At 34.8% G+C, this 17,974-nt stretch overlaps 2 protein-coding genes across 2 annotated transcripts in view; both read left to right on the forward strand.

Moving 5' to 3' along the window:
* Positions 1 to 17,974, forward strand: part of LOC149804137 (uncharacterized) — a 184,798-nt gene that overhangs the window by 51,048 nt on the left and 115,776 nt on the right. The window lies entirely within an intron of this gene.
* On the forward strand, positions 5,468 to 12,412 carry LOC149804140 (uncharacterized). Its single transcript, XM_089954093.1, has 3 exons — positions 5,468 to 5,628; positions 9,775 to 9,823; positions 10,662 to 12,412. The coding sequence occupies exons 2-3, from the start codon at positions 9,778 to 9,780 to the stop codon at positions 11,549 to 11,551; spliced, it is 936 nt and encodes a 311-aa protein (XP_089810219.1). The 5' UTR covers positions 5,468 to 5,628; positions 9,775 to 9,777; the 3' UTR covers positions 11,552 to 12,412.

The following is a 17,974-nucleotide window of genomic DNA, read 5'->3' on the forward strand; positions in this document are numbered from 1 at the left end:
TCAAAAGTCGTATGTTCGACAATCTGAGTGAGAGTACAAACGAAAAATTACGAAACTCATTTGCAGAGAAATATAATATTGAAAAGGTTGCGTATCAATTTTTTTTATATTTGAGGTGCAGTACAAAACATATTTGTCATTTTGTCGATGCTATTCAAAATAGTTGTACAAAAATCCAAACATGCCTAAAACAGAGATTGCTTATCATCAGTCAGCCTTGGTAGCATGATTGTATGAACAGTATGATTTTTGCAGATGTCATTGTAACACATAACAGTGTGAATTTTACCGGTGTCATTGTGGAACATAGTAATATTATATTAATATATGTATATTAATATATGTGGTTTGGCACGGATTTAAATCTATGGCATGTTGAGGATGACCGTTTTCGTTAATACAGCTTGTACCGAATTGATTGATCTATAATGAGGTTATGTTTGATAACTGTCAGGTTAAACTGTTCAACAGGTAAAGCTCTGGTTTTGCTATCGAAAGAAATAAGGGTTGAAATGTTGCAGAAACAGCGCTTGAAATTGCTGAACATTTTTTCATAAGTTGAAACTTTTCAGAGATCTGTTTGTTGAGAGAAGAGGAAAAAATTTACAATTGCTCGGCTTTGAAGGGACGTGTGTTAATGATGGCTGTTAGACAAACCTAAATTCCGATTGGACAATTTAATCGTCTGCGAAGTGTTTTTCAGACAAAGTGTTTTGTTCTATAGATGTATTACACCACCAAACATGGCAGTGTAAGCTAGGCAAAAATGTCTAGCTCCGAGGAATTGTTAGTTAGCCAATAATGTAGTTGAGACAAAAATGAATTTCGTTTGAACTATTTTTATAACTATGATATGAATTGTTTTATCCTATAAATTGGTTTTATTAATGTAGAACAATTTTGCGGGATATACATCTATTTATTATCATCCGTATGTGTGAATGTCCGACATTAGCCAAGATATTGAGTCATAGTTCCCATTGCAGGGGCTTCATGGATATTAGGCTTGAGAAGATTATGATATCTGTCAATTGGTGATGATAATTCGTTTTAATTAGAACTTATAATGTTATTATTATTATTATTATTATTATATGGTATAACGGTACCAATTGCGCAAGTCCAGGTGGGCGGAGCTTAAGGTATATGGAACATTGTATTCAGAATTAAAGAACAACTCTAGCTGTGATTGGTGCATTATGTAAGAGTTGTACTTTCTGTTTGGCTTAAAAAAAATGTTGAGCCTCTTGGCAACACGTGAGTTTGTGTTAATTTCTATCTAGATCATATTTTGTATTTTTTAAGATTTTTTTAAAATATGGTACACATGGCTGAAAATGTGCTTGTTGTGACTAGATAACTCTAACCACTGTCTAGTTCCAGTAGAGTTATCTCTCTTAAATGCAATGGAGTACCTGGTTATGTCATTGTCAAATTGACAATCTAGCATTGTTCTATATGGCAGTGTGTGACATGCATGCCCAAGTAGGACAGAAAGTATATTTATTTCACAGAACATTAGCATTGAGGTATATGGAGAAACAATTGGTACCGTGATACCTAAAGGAAAGAATAGCCTCACAGTGTATCCATAGAAACGCATACATGTGGGCGGCATTTATGAACTATACTAGTTTGATGTAGGAAAACAAATGTGTGCTGAACAGTTTTGGTCAAATATTGAAAGTTCTTTAAGAATAAAATGTATGAAATCTTCAGAAAATAGCACAGGTTGGCTTTGGATGGGGACTTTTGATAACTATAGCTATGATAGATATAGGCTTGTGTTACCTGATGCCTTTATGTATGTGCTGTTACCTCCTAGATTGGAATGCATGCAACAAAATAAGTTATGGAAACATAATATAGTTGATTTTGGCCAAATATTGGCTATTTTACCTGCAAAAGATGAAAAATCATGTGTACAAAAACAGCTATCTTGTTCTTGTAAGGCATGCCATAAACCAGGATAGAGAACACTCTAAGTACACTTGTAGAGAGATCACTTGTACCATGTGGGATGTTCTGGCATGAGTAATTTTTAGGTAATTTATTAAGGATATGGTATTCCTTCACACTTTGATTTGAATCGTCCTGCTCTAATTGTCCTTTTTTTTTTACACTTTCCTGCTTTGAAATTGTTCATGTAGTTAGTTCAGTTCTCTTGCATTCCCTTTTGTTGAAGTAGCAGTGAATACCAACAAACAAGAACAGTTTCCTTAAGTCATCATTTCCCATTGGCACTTGTATAAGCCCAATTATAATCTACTATTGACTTTCAATTAATCCTATTTCTTTCTGTCAAGCTGCTCTTGTGGAATTTCCATGTTTGGTCCAACATTACAGAATGATAACCATTTTAGTCACACAGTGCGTATTCATTCCATTCAAATCCACACTGTTCTTGAAACTTTGCATCGAATCGCAAGAATCCAAATTGGCATGAGATGATATCTGCATGGTTATGGAAGGCTGCACTCTACATGCCGGCATTGTAGAAAATATGAACTATGTGATATGAAAGAGCTGCGTCATCTTAGAAATTAAAATTACATGACTCTTGAGGTCTCCACTAAATATAGGAGTCTAAATGTTAGGTTCTCACTTTATCAGTAATGTATTTTGAGATAATTTAATTGCAATGAAGTTAATACAGGTTGTTGATGAACTCATCTATATTACATGGATACTGTATTAGAGGTTACCACACCTTATGTAAATCATTCAGTTATCTCCCTTACACCAGTCATATCATTTCAAGGAAATAAAATCTCACATTTTCAGTGACTGGTTATGAAAATAAAGAGAAGATTTGTGAAGCATTATATTAGCCCTCAATCTTGATGCAAATGTAAGTAGAAGCAAATTTAATAATTTCTCACAGTAAAGTTTACAAGTTTAAAAACTGATAAGGTATGTTCTGCTTGGATCTGAGATAAGTTTATCTCTATCTTATGCCAATTATTATTAAATTCTTATGTAGAAGAAATATACTTTATATGTATCTATATTATCTAAATTATTCACCCTTTTATATTAGATGGAAATGAACACAACTTCACTTGAAATTTGGGTACCTGTAAGGGATGTTATAGCACAGTTGCCTTTGGGCTGTCCTTGGACCTGTTGGGCCCTGCCCCATATATTTGTCCAAGGTAAGGTCATCAAACTTTCACTTCTCATTTCTCGCATTGCTGATTTTGCCTCCTTTAATTCCTTTATCATAAGCTACCTCTCTCTTTTAGATAAACACATTCCTCCTGTTTTTAACTCCATTTGATGTGCTATACTTAGTGTTTATATTTGGCATTTTTCTGTATTTTATTCCCCTAATTTCACCCCCCAATCCAACATAACCACTTATAAGCTGTGATTTACTATATCTGGTGACTGACTGGCTTATTGAAACAATTTTATTCACATTACAAAGGAGGAAAGCTTACTATTTGTGTTACAATGAGGATGGGTAGGTGGACCTTTGTGTGAGGACTGGTGGTTAGTGACCTCTTGTATCTGCAGATAGTGTAAAGTGGTCAAAGCTTATACTTTATAATAAGATTGGGTCATGTCCACCGGTCTCTGATGTTAAGTTCTGCACCTACCAAACAAATATAAATTCCTTTCTTTTAGGTGAATTGTACATTTTGAAGTAGGACAGGTACATGCTATTTGGTACATTGACCTTTGACCTAGTTATTACATAATATGACATAATGTGATTTATCCCATATCACCTATGTGAAGTTCAATAAGTGCTGATATGAATAAGATACAACTCATAGTTGAAAGAATTCATTTTATTTCAAAAGATGATTTTGATGGTGAAGCAAAAGTATGAAAACAATAGTTCAAACAGCTCAATGACATTTCTATACACATTCATATAAGACATAGGCTAGTACCTCATCAAATTGTTTTTCACAAGTGAGACTAAGTATATTTGTTACTTATACAGTCCCAAACTATTTCACAGATTATTGGAAAAATTAAGGTTTGCTATAGGTATAACGGTACCAATTGCGCAAGTCCAGGTGGGGGGAGCTTAAGGTATATGGAACATTGTATTCAGAATTAAAGAACAACTCTAGCTGTGATTGGTGCATTATGTAAGAGTTGTACTTTCTGTTTGGCTTAAAAAAATGTTGAGCCTCTTGGCAACACGTGAGTTTGTGTTAATTTCTATCTAGATCATATTTTGTATTTTTTAAGATTTTTTTAAAATATGGTACACATGGCTGAAAATGTGCTTGTTGTGACTAGATAACTCTAACCACTGTCTAGTTCCAGTAGAGTTATCTCTCTTAAATGCAATGGAGTACCTGGTTATGTCATTGTCAAATTGACAATCTAGCATTGTTCTATATGGCAGTGTGTGACATGCATGCCCAAGTAGGACAGAAAGTATATTTATTTCACAGAACATTAGCATTGAGGTATATGGAGAAACAATTGGTACCGTGATACCATATCCATTAATTTATACTTCGCTCGATCCAGGCTGTAACAACCATGCCAATCATCTCTTTGACATCGATACTCATCATTCTAAAGGTAATAATAGACAACACTGTAAGTTCAGAACAATACATCAAAGCAAAATACACTTTTCATTTTAGTTGGAGTTGGGAAGTTTTAGAATTGTAAATAAAGAAAGTATGCACAGTTTATTAGTTGTTTTTTAATGAAACTTTACTAGTTTAAATATTAAGCAACTATCCCGACGCGCTAAAATGCCAGCTTGCCTACGTAGACTTTCCACTTTTAGAGTCTCCTTTTGGACTCAGTTATATCGATAAGCAGAAAGGGATGAGTGCTACTCCTTTATGGAAATTAGTGATGTTTGTTCTGAATATGACTCATCTGCTCCTGCGTTATACCAAAGCAGATCATGGTCGGTACTATTTACATTGGAAAGGTGATCTGCGTGGACAAAATACGGTGATCCATTTCATGGTAATAAACTATTCTTGGGGGATAACTGAGTGCTAGCTTTGCTATCCGAAATCTGCATTCTTCTTTCTTAGATTTCTTAAGGATTATGTCTCCATTTGGGTCACTGTACCACGCTTCATGGCTATCTCTCTTTAAATACCACAGCAGAAATTTTACATTATAATTCATTCTATTTAACATGATTATTTCTATTGTATTATGATAATTACAATCAGGTAAAATTACTTAATAAACTACCACTAGAACGTCCAAAATTATTTTTTCGTTACTTAAACTACACTAAAAATGGAAAAGTCAGAAACATGTTAAAGCTATATTGGAACAACCCGTTATCAATGTTCAAGGAAGCACATGCATACCTGTCTTTGCACAACGGTGGTCATACATTAAAACCATAGCTATCACTGATGTTACTCGAATCAGTTAAAATTATTGACAGTGTATAGCTTCTACTGTATACATATGGCTTAAGGACCAACATGAGTACATAAACCGTGAATACATAAACCTGACAAGGTTAAAGGTTTCACTGATACGATAAATAGAATTATTGATAAGGATAAATTCATGTTCCAGCGGTCTATTTGTAATATATCCTAATTCTACAAACGACATCTAGGTCTGTCCCTCTGAGGCTACCAAATATTCCGGAACGGCTCATCACCATTCTTAAAGGTTTTTCTCTCTCTCTCTCTCTCTCTCTCTCTCTCTCTCTCTCTCTCTCTCTCTCTTGTAGTGATAGTGTTTATCCGTATCAAAGGCATTACGGCATTACAAAAATTGATATATTTAGTTTTCTTTGAAGTAGTAGAGAAGAGAATGAAAATCAGCGCCTTCATCATATAATAGATAGATAGATTGATAGATAGATAGATAGATAGATAGATAGATAGATAGATAGATTCAGCTGATACTTGTGTGTGTATCTAAATTAAACAAAAAAGTGTATCTTAATAAGATTTAAGTTGACTTATCGTGCAGTGACAATTTAAACCATTCCTACGCTCTAGACAAAGATAACGACATTTATTTCTTATACTCTTTATATTGAGTCATACTTGAATCATACGTTGCCATCGGATATATTCTGATCCTGAATCTCATTATCCGCCAGTAGAATCTGTCTAAAATCACTAAATTCTTCTGTTACTAAATACCTGGCCTGAAAATCAAGAATCTCTACAGCTTCAGTTTGAGCCTGAGATTTTGTTTTGACCAATCACAAATAATGTTACACTTGAAAACTTCTTTCTGATTGGCCAATGAGTGTAAAACTCAGTTTCAGATTCACGCTCAGATACTTACGTCATCTCCATGACATGAGAAATGTATGCGTATCAAAGTGTGATTGGTCAGCCACATTGAAAGGAAGTCGATGGAGACGAACGTGTCATACATTGCCCGATTATGCCTACCTATTTCTTTTATTCGTTCCTTTTCTACAAGAATGTTATTTACAGAAATTACTTTGTTTTCAGAAATGTGTTGTCTTTATCTAAAAGTATAATGAATTCGTAGTTAAATCATCATGAGGTGACATATCTCCTGAAGTTCGATGCGTTAATAAAATTCATGTCAGAAGATCTAATGGTGTTGCACAGAAAATGTAAATTTATACTAGCGAAAACCCTTTGAGTACTTAATTTGTTTTCTACGCAAGTCTTTCGACAATAAAAGACTTTCGCTGCATGAAGAAAGATATTGGTGTGGTACAATGCAATTGTTAATATTTGACAGGAACCCTTTCCTTGAATTCGCCTACATTTCAATCCTGCAGAGGATATTTTAAACCTGTTGTTCTTCTGCTGTCATAAATCACAAGTTTCGCTCATTGGTATAGCTTTCAGAAACATACAAATTTTCAAATAGGCTCGCTTTGTCTAGTGCTTTATCAGTTATAATAAACAAAAGAGTTTGTCCTTCTGTAAAAGTATTTTTCTCCATAATGACTTTCAGCATCTCAATATATAATTTATCAAATACAAGCGATTTGCAAATTTCTATTATTATGCTCTCGTACGTTTAACTAAATTGTAATATCTGTTGTGGTAGCATGTTAGCACGAGCAATTTCAAGTGGTGATAGCTTAAAGAGTTATCCTACGTAACCGCTTACACTCTATCACGTGTTAAGTTTTGTAATTCTTTATACTCTATCGCTTGTTAAGTATTGTCACTCTTTACACTCTATCACGTGTTAAATTATGTGAATATTTATACTCGTTCACTTTAACACGTGTTAATCTTTATGACTCTTTTTACTCTATCACGTGTTAAGCTTTGTGACTTTATGCTCTATCATTTGTTTAGCTTTGTGACTCTTTACACTCTATCACCTGTTAAATTTCGTGATTCTTTACACTGTCTCACTTGTTAAATGTCGTGACTCTTTAAACGCTATCACTTGTTACATTTTGGTGACTCTTTACATGCTATCACTTGTTAAATGGTGTGACTCTTTATACTCTATCACCTGTTACATTATGTGACCCTTTACACTCTATCACGTGTTAAATGTCGTGATTCTTCATACTCTATCACCTGTTAAATGTTGTGACTCTTTACACTCTATCACTTGGTAAATTTTGTAACTCTTTACACTCTATCGCATGTTAAACATCGTGACTCTTTACACGCTATCACTTGTTAGATGTTGTGACTCTTTGCACGCTATCATCTGTTAAATGTCATGACTCTTTACACTCTATCACCTGTCAAATTTTGTGACTCTTTACACGCTATCACCTGTTCAATGTCGTGACACTTTAGACTCTACCACTTGTTAAACGTCGAAACTCTTTATACCATATCACCTGTTAAATGTTGTAACTCTTTTAACTCTATCACGTGTTAAATAACGTGACTATTTATACTCTATCACATGTTAACTGTCGTGACTCTTTATACTCTATCACCTGTAAATGTTGTGACTCTTTATACTCTATCGCGTGTTAAATGTCATGACTCTTTACACTCTATCACTTGTTAAATATTGTGACTCTTTACATGCTATCACGTGGTAAATATTTGGCTCTTTACACTCTATCGCATGTAAAATGTCGTGAATCTTTGCACTCCATCACGTGTTAAATGTCGAAATGTCGTGACTCTTTACACGCTATCACCTGTTAAATGTCCTACTGTTTACGCACTATCACGTGTTAAATATCGTGACTTTTTACACTCTATCGCATGTTAAATGTCGTGACTGTTTACATGCTATCACGTGTTAAATATCGTGACTTTTTACACTATATCGCTTGTTAAATGTCGTGACTCTTTGCACGTTATCACCTGTTAATTTGTGTGACTCTTTACACTATAGCATGTCACATTTCGTGACTCTTTACGCTCTATCACGTGGTAAATGTCGTGATTCTTTACACTCTATCACTTGTTAAATATCGTGACTCTTTGCACGTTATCACCTGTTAAATTTTGTGACTCTTTACACTCTATCACGTGTTAAATGCCGAAATGTCGTGACTCTTTACACTCTATTGCATGTTAAATGTTGTGATTCTTTATGCACTATCGTATTAAATGTCCTACTCTTTACACTCTATTGCATGTTAAAAGTCGTGACCCTTTACACCCTATCACGTGTTAAATTTCGTGACTATTTACACGTTATCACCTGTTAAATGTCGTGATTCTTTACATTCTATTACTTGTTAAATGTCGTGAATATGCATGTTAAGTGTTGTGACTCTTAAACTTTATCATGTGTTCAATTGTGTGATTTTTTTTGTACTCTTTTACGTGTTAAGCTTTGTGCCATACTTTCTCTACTTGTTTAGTGAATACTTATCTTCTATTCCGGAAATGAGTTGCCTCTCTATAGTGGGTATTTGTTATCTTGATAAAATAAAATAAAACATTTTTCTAAACTTAAAATAATTTTGAGGAAGGCTTTATTTTTTTAACAAGACTATGTAGTTTTCATATTATAAGAATTGTCAGGCAAACATGAATTTTACATACTTCCACTAAGTACCTACCATTGGAAAGGCGATCACACTATCGCTAGGCTATTTCCGTCAAGCTGAGAAATAACTTCGGATGTAGTTGTTAGTTAGTTAGTTTTGCCCGTCACCCCTGCCGGGGTATAGGCCGCCCACAAAAGATCGCCAGAGGCTTCTGTCCTGTGCCATCCCTTCAAGCTGACTCCAGGTGTGACCCATCTTAGTGATGTCCGCTTCAAGATCGCGTCGCCAGGTGTTTCTTGGTCGTCCCCTTCTACGGTTGCCTTGAGGGTTCCATTTCATTGCCTGTCTGGTAATGTTGGTTGGTTGTTGGTTAACTCCGCCATGGACGGTCCCAAGCCCGGATGTAAAAGGAGGAGGGTTGGGCGTGGGGCTAGCAACCCGACCCTGTAAAACCCCAACTAGCTACAAAAACGCCAACAGAAGATGTAGTTGTAGGAATACACATACATTTCATGGGTTTGGTATTCGAATCCGGCGACACAAAAGTTGCGACCTAAACAGTTGCTATTTTTCTATTGTGAATTTGACTCCTTCCGCTGGCATATTGCGCCATATGAACAAAAGTAGTTCCAAATATAGTTCTCAATGACGTAGGAATAACATACTAAGTTTCTCTCTAGACATGACACAATAAACGAACATCCGCCGATTTCTAGACCCCTTCTCGCCTTGAGAAAAAGGGAAGCAACCAGTACGATATCCAAATATTTGTCCGTCAAAGCAGAATAGTTGAACTGATCATTGAGTCATAATTGTGCCTTTATACATTTTAATTGTCCCAAAATGCAACTGGAAAGCAAATTCATATTTCAATCAGTAAACTCTTATTTCAGACAATGATGTTCTTAATACTTTCTACGTGTATCTTGGGACTTGGAAGAGGTAATACAAATGTTAAACACATTCTCTCTCTCTCTCTCTCTCTCTCTCTCTCTCTCTCTCTCTCTCTCTCTTAAAGGTTTCCACGTATATAATATTTAGGGAAATAGATGGATAGATATATCTTATGTAGTAGAGAAGATCGCATATATACAAGATCAGCAATATTATCCATAATAATGTTGTGAAATTTTAATCGATATTTGCCGCCCGTATTCTTCAGGAACAATTTCCATCCCCTCTTCTTTGATAAGATCCTTATTATTGTTTATATTGTACTGGTGAAACGGTACTCTGAAAATAATAGTTGAATACCATTTTTATTTTCATTAAAGGAACAAACGAATCCCGACGTCTGACAAAAAATATACTTATTTTCAGTTTTTCCTCAAAGACCACATTAATTAGTATTTATTACTCAATCCTGTGAAATGTTATCCCTCTTTTACAATGGGGGGGGGGGTACTTAAAATCGGGTCGTTCACATTGATCTTTGATTGGTTTTATTATTTTGTGCTTTGTGGGATGCAAATCAATGAATGACTCACACTCCAAACATTGCATTAAATATCATCAAGAATCAAGTCTCAACACCTGACCTTACTTCTTACCATTTCGTTCATTGTTGCCATCGTAAATTTTCTTTCAAATCAGCAAATCTTTTTTCCTGCATTTCATTACTAATAAACGGTGTTGTCTATACCAAGCGATCATGAATGGAAACATATTTCATGAAGATTTTTTTCTTAGCAGTTTTTGTTTGGATCCTTAGGACCAAGCAAACATTGTTAACTTTAGTAAGGATTGAGATTGTTTAATAGATTTTTCATTTCTTCTTCAGCCGTGGAGCTCTGGAGCTGGAGCCATGAAACGCACAAAGCTAATATTAACGATGTAATGAAACAAAAATTTGAATACACTGACCATTCAGGACAGTTTGGAATCGGTGAGGAAGATTCATTGTCTGTTCAAGAGGATCCGGTCAATCATGGTCAATACGTCCTCAGCGTTTTCTACCGGCAAGGAACCTTTACCCATCACGATCACAACGGGAACAACTGTCCACATATTTGCCACAGAGGAGCACAGTTTTACGTCCATCCAAAGAAGGTTAGAGACGCGGGACACCAGATCACAGACATGACACTTGAGTATGAAGTCTACTTTAATCATACCTTTCAATGGCAGAAAGGTGGGAAACTCCCAGGTCTCTGGGGAGGGGATAGAGACTGTTCTGGTGGAAGGATTAGCGACCACTGCTTCTCAACACGGCTCATGTGGCGAAGTGGTGGTCAGGGCGAGGTGTACGCGTACGTGACACATGACCAGAAAGCCGGTACAGATTTTAACAGTTGGTGTAATTCTCTTAAGAGCCGAGAAATCTACCACAAAGTAGGTTGCTCAGACCATGATGGTATCGGGATCGGCACGGGAGCTTTCCATTTTCAAACTGGCAAGTGGATCAAACTTACACAGCGAGTCCAACTAAACAGCCATCCACACGAACATGGAAGCGTAACACTCTGGGTAAATGACCACGCCGCGATTCATATGAACGACATTGTCATGAGAAACCAGTTTAACTTTGGAATTGACGGACTTTTCTTCTCCACGTTTTATGGAGGAAACGATCCCAGCTGGAAATGTCCGGCCGACACAACCACCCTTTATAGAAACTTCCGGTTGTCCACTGACGCTCCGCAACTTGTTCAGAGTCAACTTGTTGGTTAATTTCTTGCATTTATGTTTATTGTTACAGATATCCCAAGTGAAACTTTAATTTTAAAACAAATTGAAGATACTGTTTATCTACGGTTAATGGACACGCCTTTTTCAAAGTCTATTGTTCAGAGTGATATGCATTGCATGATGTATATTTCCATAGAACTAGAACTATAAAACTTGCTATGGACTTTATTTCCATAGAACTAGAACTATAAAACTTGCTATGGACTTTATTTCCATAGAACTAGAACTATAAAACTTGCTATGGACTTTATTTCGACAGAACTAGAACTATAAAACTTGCTATGGACTTTATTTCCATAGAACTAGAACTATAAAACTTGCTATGGACTTTATTTCCATAGAACTAGAACTATAAAACTTGCTACGGACTTTATTTCGATAGAACTAGAACTATAAAACTTGCGATGGACTTATCGGTTCCATCAAATAAAACCTTCAGTTCAAAACTAAATCCTTGATTCTGAACTATTAAATTTAAAAATTATATATTAGGTCCTTAACTTCGAGGTGCAAGCTAAAATCATTACTTAAAGTGTTACACGATCAAACATTATTATGCACTCACTTGGAACTCGATTTCAAAATATCCATAATGCAAAATCAGGCTGTTTTGATTTCAGTAGAATAAAACATCATATCTACCTACCTTGTCGATTCCTTTGTACTTTCAATTTTCGAAACAATGTTCCCAATATTGAGTAATTATAATAAGAGTTTCAGTAATTGGTTTTCTGTTTGAATCCAAGCTTTAATATGAAATTTTCAAGTACCTACGTCATTTGTTCTTCTTTACAATTGATTACATCCTCTTTGTGGCAAGAATAAAAACACGCATTTCAGAAACTAGTTTTTATTTTATTTTTCGTAAAAATAACAATCATTAATAAATAAAATGTTTAGTTTGAATTCCATTTTTATATTTAAGAATCGAACAACTTCAGGACAAGTTTGCGCTATTTATGATGTATACATCAACAAAAGCTAACGAAGCATCAATGTTGTGTCTGAAACTACATCGCTGTTTCCTGATAAAGCTATCATTAGACTGTATCCTTATTAAACACAGACGTTTATAGAACAGAGTGAGGAAAATTTAGTCTGCTCTCAAAATTAAGGAAACTTCATCAAGAATTACAATCTGTTTCATTTCGAACATGAACGATATTTGAGAACTAGGCAGAATAAACGTGACAAGATTAGACCTTCTCTCACATCTGTCGGAATTCCTGTCACGATTTATTTGTACGAGGCGTGTACTTCAAAGTAAGCAGACAAATAGGGTCAGAAAGGAATGCTCATCAACGTTTTGATTGACAATGAATCGTAAGAAAATTTAAATAGTACGTTATACCAGACACTCATTTATGGCAATGTGTAGCTAAGGTAAATCAAATGATTTTGATCTGAACACTTTCTCTGGCTCTAGAAGGAAGATAGAAAATATGGAACAAAGAGCACTGGTAAAACTATTCGCCTTGCTTATGCAAGCGTGCATAAAAATAGCTTACATATTTGATGCAATGCTGAGTAGTTCATGTCTATAAAATAAACTATGAATTATTAATGAATAGCTGCCATTGCATTCTATACATGCTTTAAACAAAAACATTCTTAACTTTGTTGTCGGTCCTACTAATTATATGGCTATATCCTGCATGCCGTATGAATATTTTCAGTCTTCGCATAGTTTGAAAAAAATAACCACACCCAACAGATCTTGAAGCTCAAATCTTGGTTTCAATATGCATGATTGATTCAACATGAATGAGAACTAAATTTGCATTCCGTCTGGTAGCTGCATGCTAGACGTTAGTGCAGACTTAAATTTGCATTCAGTCTGATAGCTGCATAGTAGACGTAAGTCCAGACTTAAGCTGCCATTCAGTCTGATAGGTGCATACTAGACGTAATTCCAGACTTAAACTGTCATTCAGTTTGATAGGTACATACTAGACATAAGTCCAGACTTAAACTGCCATTCAGTCTGATAGCTGCATAGTAGACGTAAGTCCAGACTTAAGCTGCCATTCAGTCTGATAGGTGCATACTAGACGTAATTCCAGACTTAAACTGTCATTCAGTCTGATAGGTACATACTAGACATAAGTCCAGACTTAAACTGCCATTCAGTCTGATAGCTGCATAGTAGACATAAGTCCAGACTTAAGCTGCCATTCAGTCTGATAAGGTGCATACTAGACGTAAGTTCAGATATAAGACAAGAACTATTTTTTCATAACACTAGGAGATCTTAGTTCATCCCAAAAATTATGTAAAATGGTTTCCATGGAGTCGTATGCCACGCAATGACCGATTGTCCTATCAATGTTAAGCATACAATAGGCAGTGTATAGCCTAATATACCCATCCAAAATTTATCCGACATTTAAATCTCAGTCGAACTGCAATTTACACTGACTAAAAGTTTACTTTGGCGTTTTATGAATCTATTGTAAGGAGTTCTAAATATTGTGGATGGTAATTCGAATAGTATAGACAAAAGTTAGCTATCATAACATTTGTTTACAAATGAACATTAACATAAAATACAAACTACAATCATGGAACAACGTCAAGCACACGTTATAGATACAAATAAGTAATAACTCACGAAGATTAATTAGAGTGATGGGTTATTTGGAGGTTAACAATTGAATATATCAAGGCTCTCATGGAATCTATCAACGTTACATGGATCACAAGACTTTAAGCAGGAAATAAAAAAATAAAAACATATATAATGGTGCAAGGTATACCTACAGTCAAAAGGAAATGTTGGTGGAAGCGATTATTTTGAAAGTTATTCTATACGATTTTTACAAACATAGTGTGACATCGAATGACACGAAAGCGGACACTAGTATATAATATTCACTTAGTTCTTCTACATTTGCATAAACAGTGGACTTATTTCCGCCCATTTCTTGCCTTTTTACATCATAACATTGCATTGCATGTAATACAAGATTTTTGTCCCCGTTCATGGAAGCGCCTCATTCCCAAACATTCTGGAAATAATTTTGTTAAGCTCAATTAGCAACTCTCTGTATATTTGAAGTTATCAATTTCTGAAAAACATTCAAGAAATTTCCACTTATTTCACAGCAGACAATTACTTTACAAACAATGTTTCAGCACTATTTTGTGCCAGATGCTAGATTAAATTATAGTATTATTTTTTATTTATAACTTAGACATACGGGTTACAAACCTGTTGAAAAGCAGATATTTGTCAGACATTTACACCCATTTCTTTGCTAAAATTATTAATAAATGTTAATCCGTATTGCTTGATATAAAGCAAAAGTGAGACTGCTGGTACATTTTTCTCTCTGACTAAAAGCGAAGATCTTTTAGTGTTGTGTGTACTCAATTAAGCTGAAAGAACTACAGTTAAACGTCAAGTATCCGGACGTCGATGATACGGATTATTCACTTATACGGACTATTACTGCGTCCCCCAAACTTCTCATTTATTGCAATGTACATGTATGTCAATAAATGAAATTTTTTTGATGAACACTACGTCAACATAAAACAGAGCAACATAAACCAGAAGCAAACGCAATCGAATATACCCAGTATTCTATTTACATTTCTACTTTTTAAAACCAAACTTATATCATCCGGACGAAATCCTTGTTTCTACCCAATATTCTTTTTTCGGTTATACTTTTCAAAATAAAATCAATCGAATCTACCCAATATTTTTCTATTTACAATCATACTTTTATAAAACAAGCCCTGATCATCCGGACGAAATCTAATCTTCGACCCAATATACTTTTAAAAACCCAACCCTGATCCGAACGAAATGTCCTCCGATGGATCCGGATGATCCAAGTTCTTCTGTGTATTGTTAACTATGCAGGAAATTATCTGCTCTAATGCAACACTCTCAACGTTTGATTGGTCATGCCTAAGATGGCTATTTTAGTGAAATTATGATTGGACACAGAAACTTACAGAGTTGAAGAAAAACATTGATATTAGTCTTAAGTCAAATTTAAAACAGTAATTTCAGTGCTTTCTATTGTGATCATACTTTTTGGACAAAATGTAAAAGCAATATTACAGTGTTTATCTAGTGAAACTTGGAAGACAAAGGTGGATATTTTTTCGTAAATGCCTTAACTACAATACAATGATTTTCATAAAACTAACTGTATCCTACGTGTTTTACCGATACAACCTCTCTCATTTTGTATAATTGTTAAATAACTTTCTCATGTCAATATTTTTCTGGTGTTTTGTTTTGATTCTGATAAAAGGTCAGCAAGTACTCCCATGAGTTGGCATCAATTAGGAAGTAAACGCGACATAGATAATACGACATTCCTCTGTTATCAGTCTAAAGGAGTGCATGAGAAATAATGACTGTCGAGTACGATGACCTGACATGGCAAACAGTTCACCCGCACAAAGAGGTCGACAACTGAATGATTCACGGTACTTATTCAGTTCCCATAGTTAACCTATGCAAACACCATGATATTAAAACTTTAAATTTTACTGTTCATGATCAAACTTACATTTATTAGTATAGATGTAACCTGGATGACAGCTTCTCTGTAGAGAAAAGGATCAACAAGTGTTTGAAACATGTGCTGTCAATTCCGCACCAAAGAGTCAGGTACTAATGGGTGTTCCAAACTCAAAACTGTTAAAAAAAACAATGTCTCAATATTTTCAGTTGCAACTAGGATAAGCTCGCAAAAGGATATATAAATCTTACTTATCAACCAATCCTGGCCATCCAAACTTATGCATACTCTATTTTATTTTCAACAATTTCCAGATTCGTTCCCATTTTCCATACAATTAGCATCATGTGTCTTGAGGAGACCGTTCCTGTAAACCAGAAGTGGCCTTAGTGCGGCTCGCGAGAGCCTGAAACGTGGCGCTTATGGCGTAACTAAGACAATTAATGATATCAATGATATTTGATATTTTCTTGAAATTTGGTATAAATATCTATATTTATTTAGTGTGAATTACATATACGTTAGTAAAAATGATGAATAAAGGATTAGAATGGTAGCCAACGGCATATATCTTCTTTTCCTTATCTTGGTCATGAGGGAGTTCTCTTTTCGTCGTGCAGATTCGTTTCTTTCTCAGAATCTAAACATCATGCCCCCATTCCCGTAAGATATTTTTCCTCCACTACTTCTGATCAGCATAAACTGTTTTTAGTATTTCAAACAATGCATTAAACTTGTTACCGAAACACTTGTTTTGGAACCATCAATTCCATTTTCAGATGTATTCCTTGTTTACAAACATGTTTATGTTGAGAATTGTAACTTGTTTATGTAATTCCAATTTATTTACCAATCCAAATATGTATACATACATACATACATACATACATACATACATACATACATACATGCATACATACATACATACATACATACATACATACATTTCACTCATTGCATTAATTAGTATGTTATTATAGATAATGTATGTAGATCATATTACGCTGACTTGGTCTAGATTGTATGTTTGATGTTCATTCGTTCACGAAACTGTTCACTCTTGAGTCATGAATTTCACTATGATATGCATCTATAGTATTAACACACATCTGCAACAAAAGAAACTCATCGTGACCTTTTCTGTAAAAAAAATAAACACATCGTGACCTATTTTTCATCTTTTGCTGACTTTGGTTAAATAGTTGTGCTTAACGCATGACATACAACATGTACACCAACATACAAATATGACACTTAATGAATGGATACAGTTTGATGCGTGATACGAACCTTAATGAGTTGATACATTTTGATGCATGATACGACACTTAATGAGTGGATATATTTTTATACGTGATACGAAACTTCATGAGTGGATACGTTTTTGCATGATACACCACAATAGCAATGAGTTACATAACCTGTATTTAATGATTCGGTAACTTGGGTAAAATGTTGTCACCAGCTTTAATGTTTTGTATGTCTCAGTCTTGAAACTTTATACTTCGGTGTATCTTTCTTAGAACAACCACCTTACAACCAGAGAAGGTCAATGTGACCAACATTTTATGCTTTTCTGGGTTCTTTTCAGTTCATGGCTACAGTGATTATTCCGTACCATAGCGGTATCTCAGGTTACCCAGAAGGTCGTTCTGACCATTGTAGTATGAAGTAACAACAAATACGTTTATTAAAAAGTAAACTTTTCAAAATAATGTTTATTGTAACTATGAATGAGTATAGGAACTAGACGAGTCAACTCATTAGTGTGGTTTTAATTATGATAATTAATGTATATAAACTATGCTTTTGCCAATAATTGTCACTCCAAGTTACTCAAAACCTGTGACTTTCACTTATTAAACGTGGGTTTTTTTATGACTTCTATATAGAACCTCTATTTTGATTCCAATGAAAATAT

The sequence above is a fragment of the Sinohyriopsis cumingii genome, chromosome 3 (genome assembly GCF_028554795.1).
Source record: "Sinohyriopsis cumingii isolate HCF-2022 chromosome 3, ASM2855479v2, whole genome shotgun sequence".
Classification (NCBI taxonomy): Eukaryota; Metazoa; Mollusca; class Bivalvia; order Unionida; family Unionidae; genus Sinohyriopsis; species Sinohyriopsis cumingii.

Excerpts from the sequence above, each read along its gene's own strand:
- LOC149804140 (XM_089954093.1), top strand. The coding sequence starts at position 9,778 with ATGATGTTCTTAATACTTTCTACGTGTATCTTGGGACTTGGAAGAG. Across the intron at positions 9,824-10,661 it reads TATCTTGGGACTTGGAAGAG|CCGTGGAGCTCTGGAGCTGG; the intron begins GTAATACAAATG and ends TTTCTTCTTCAG.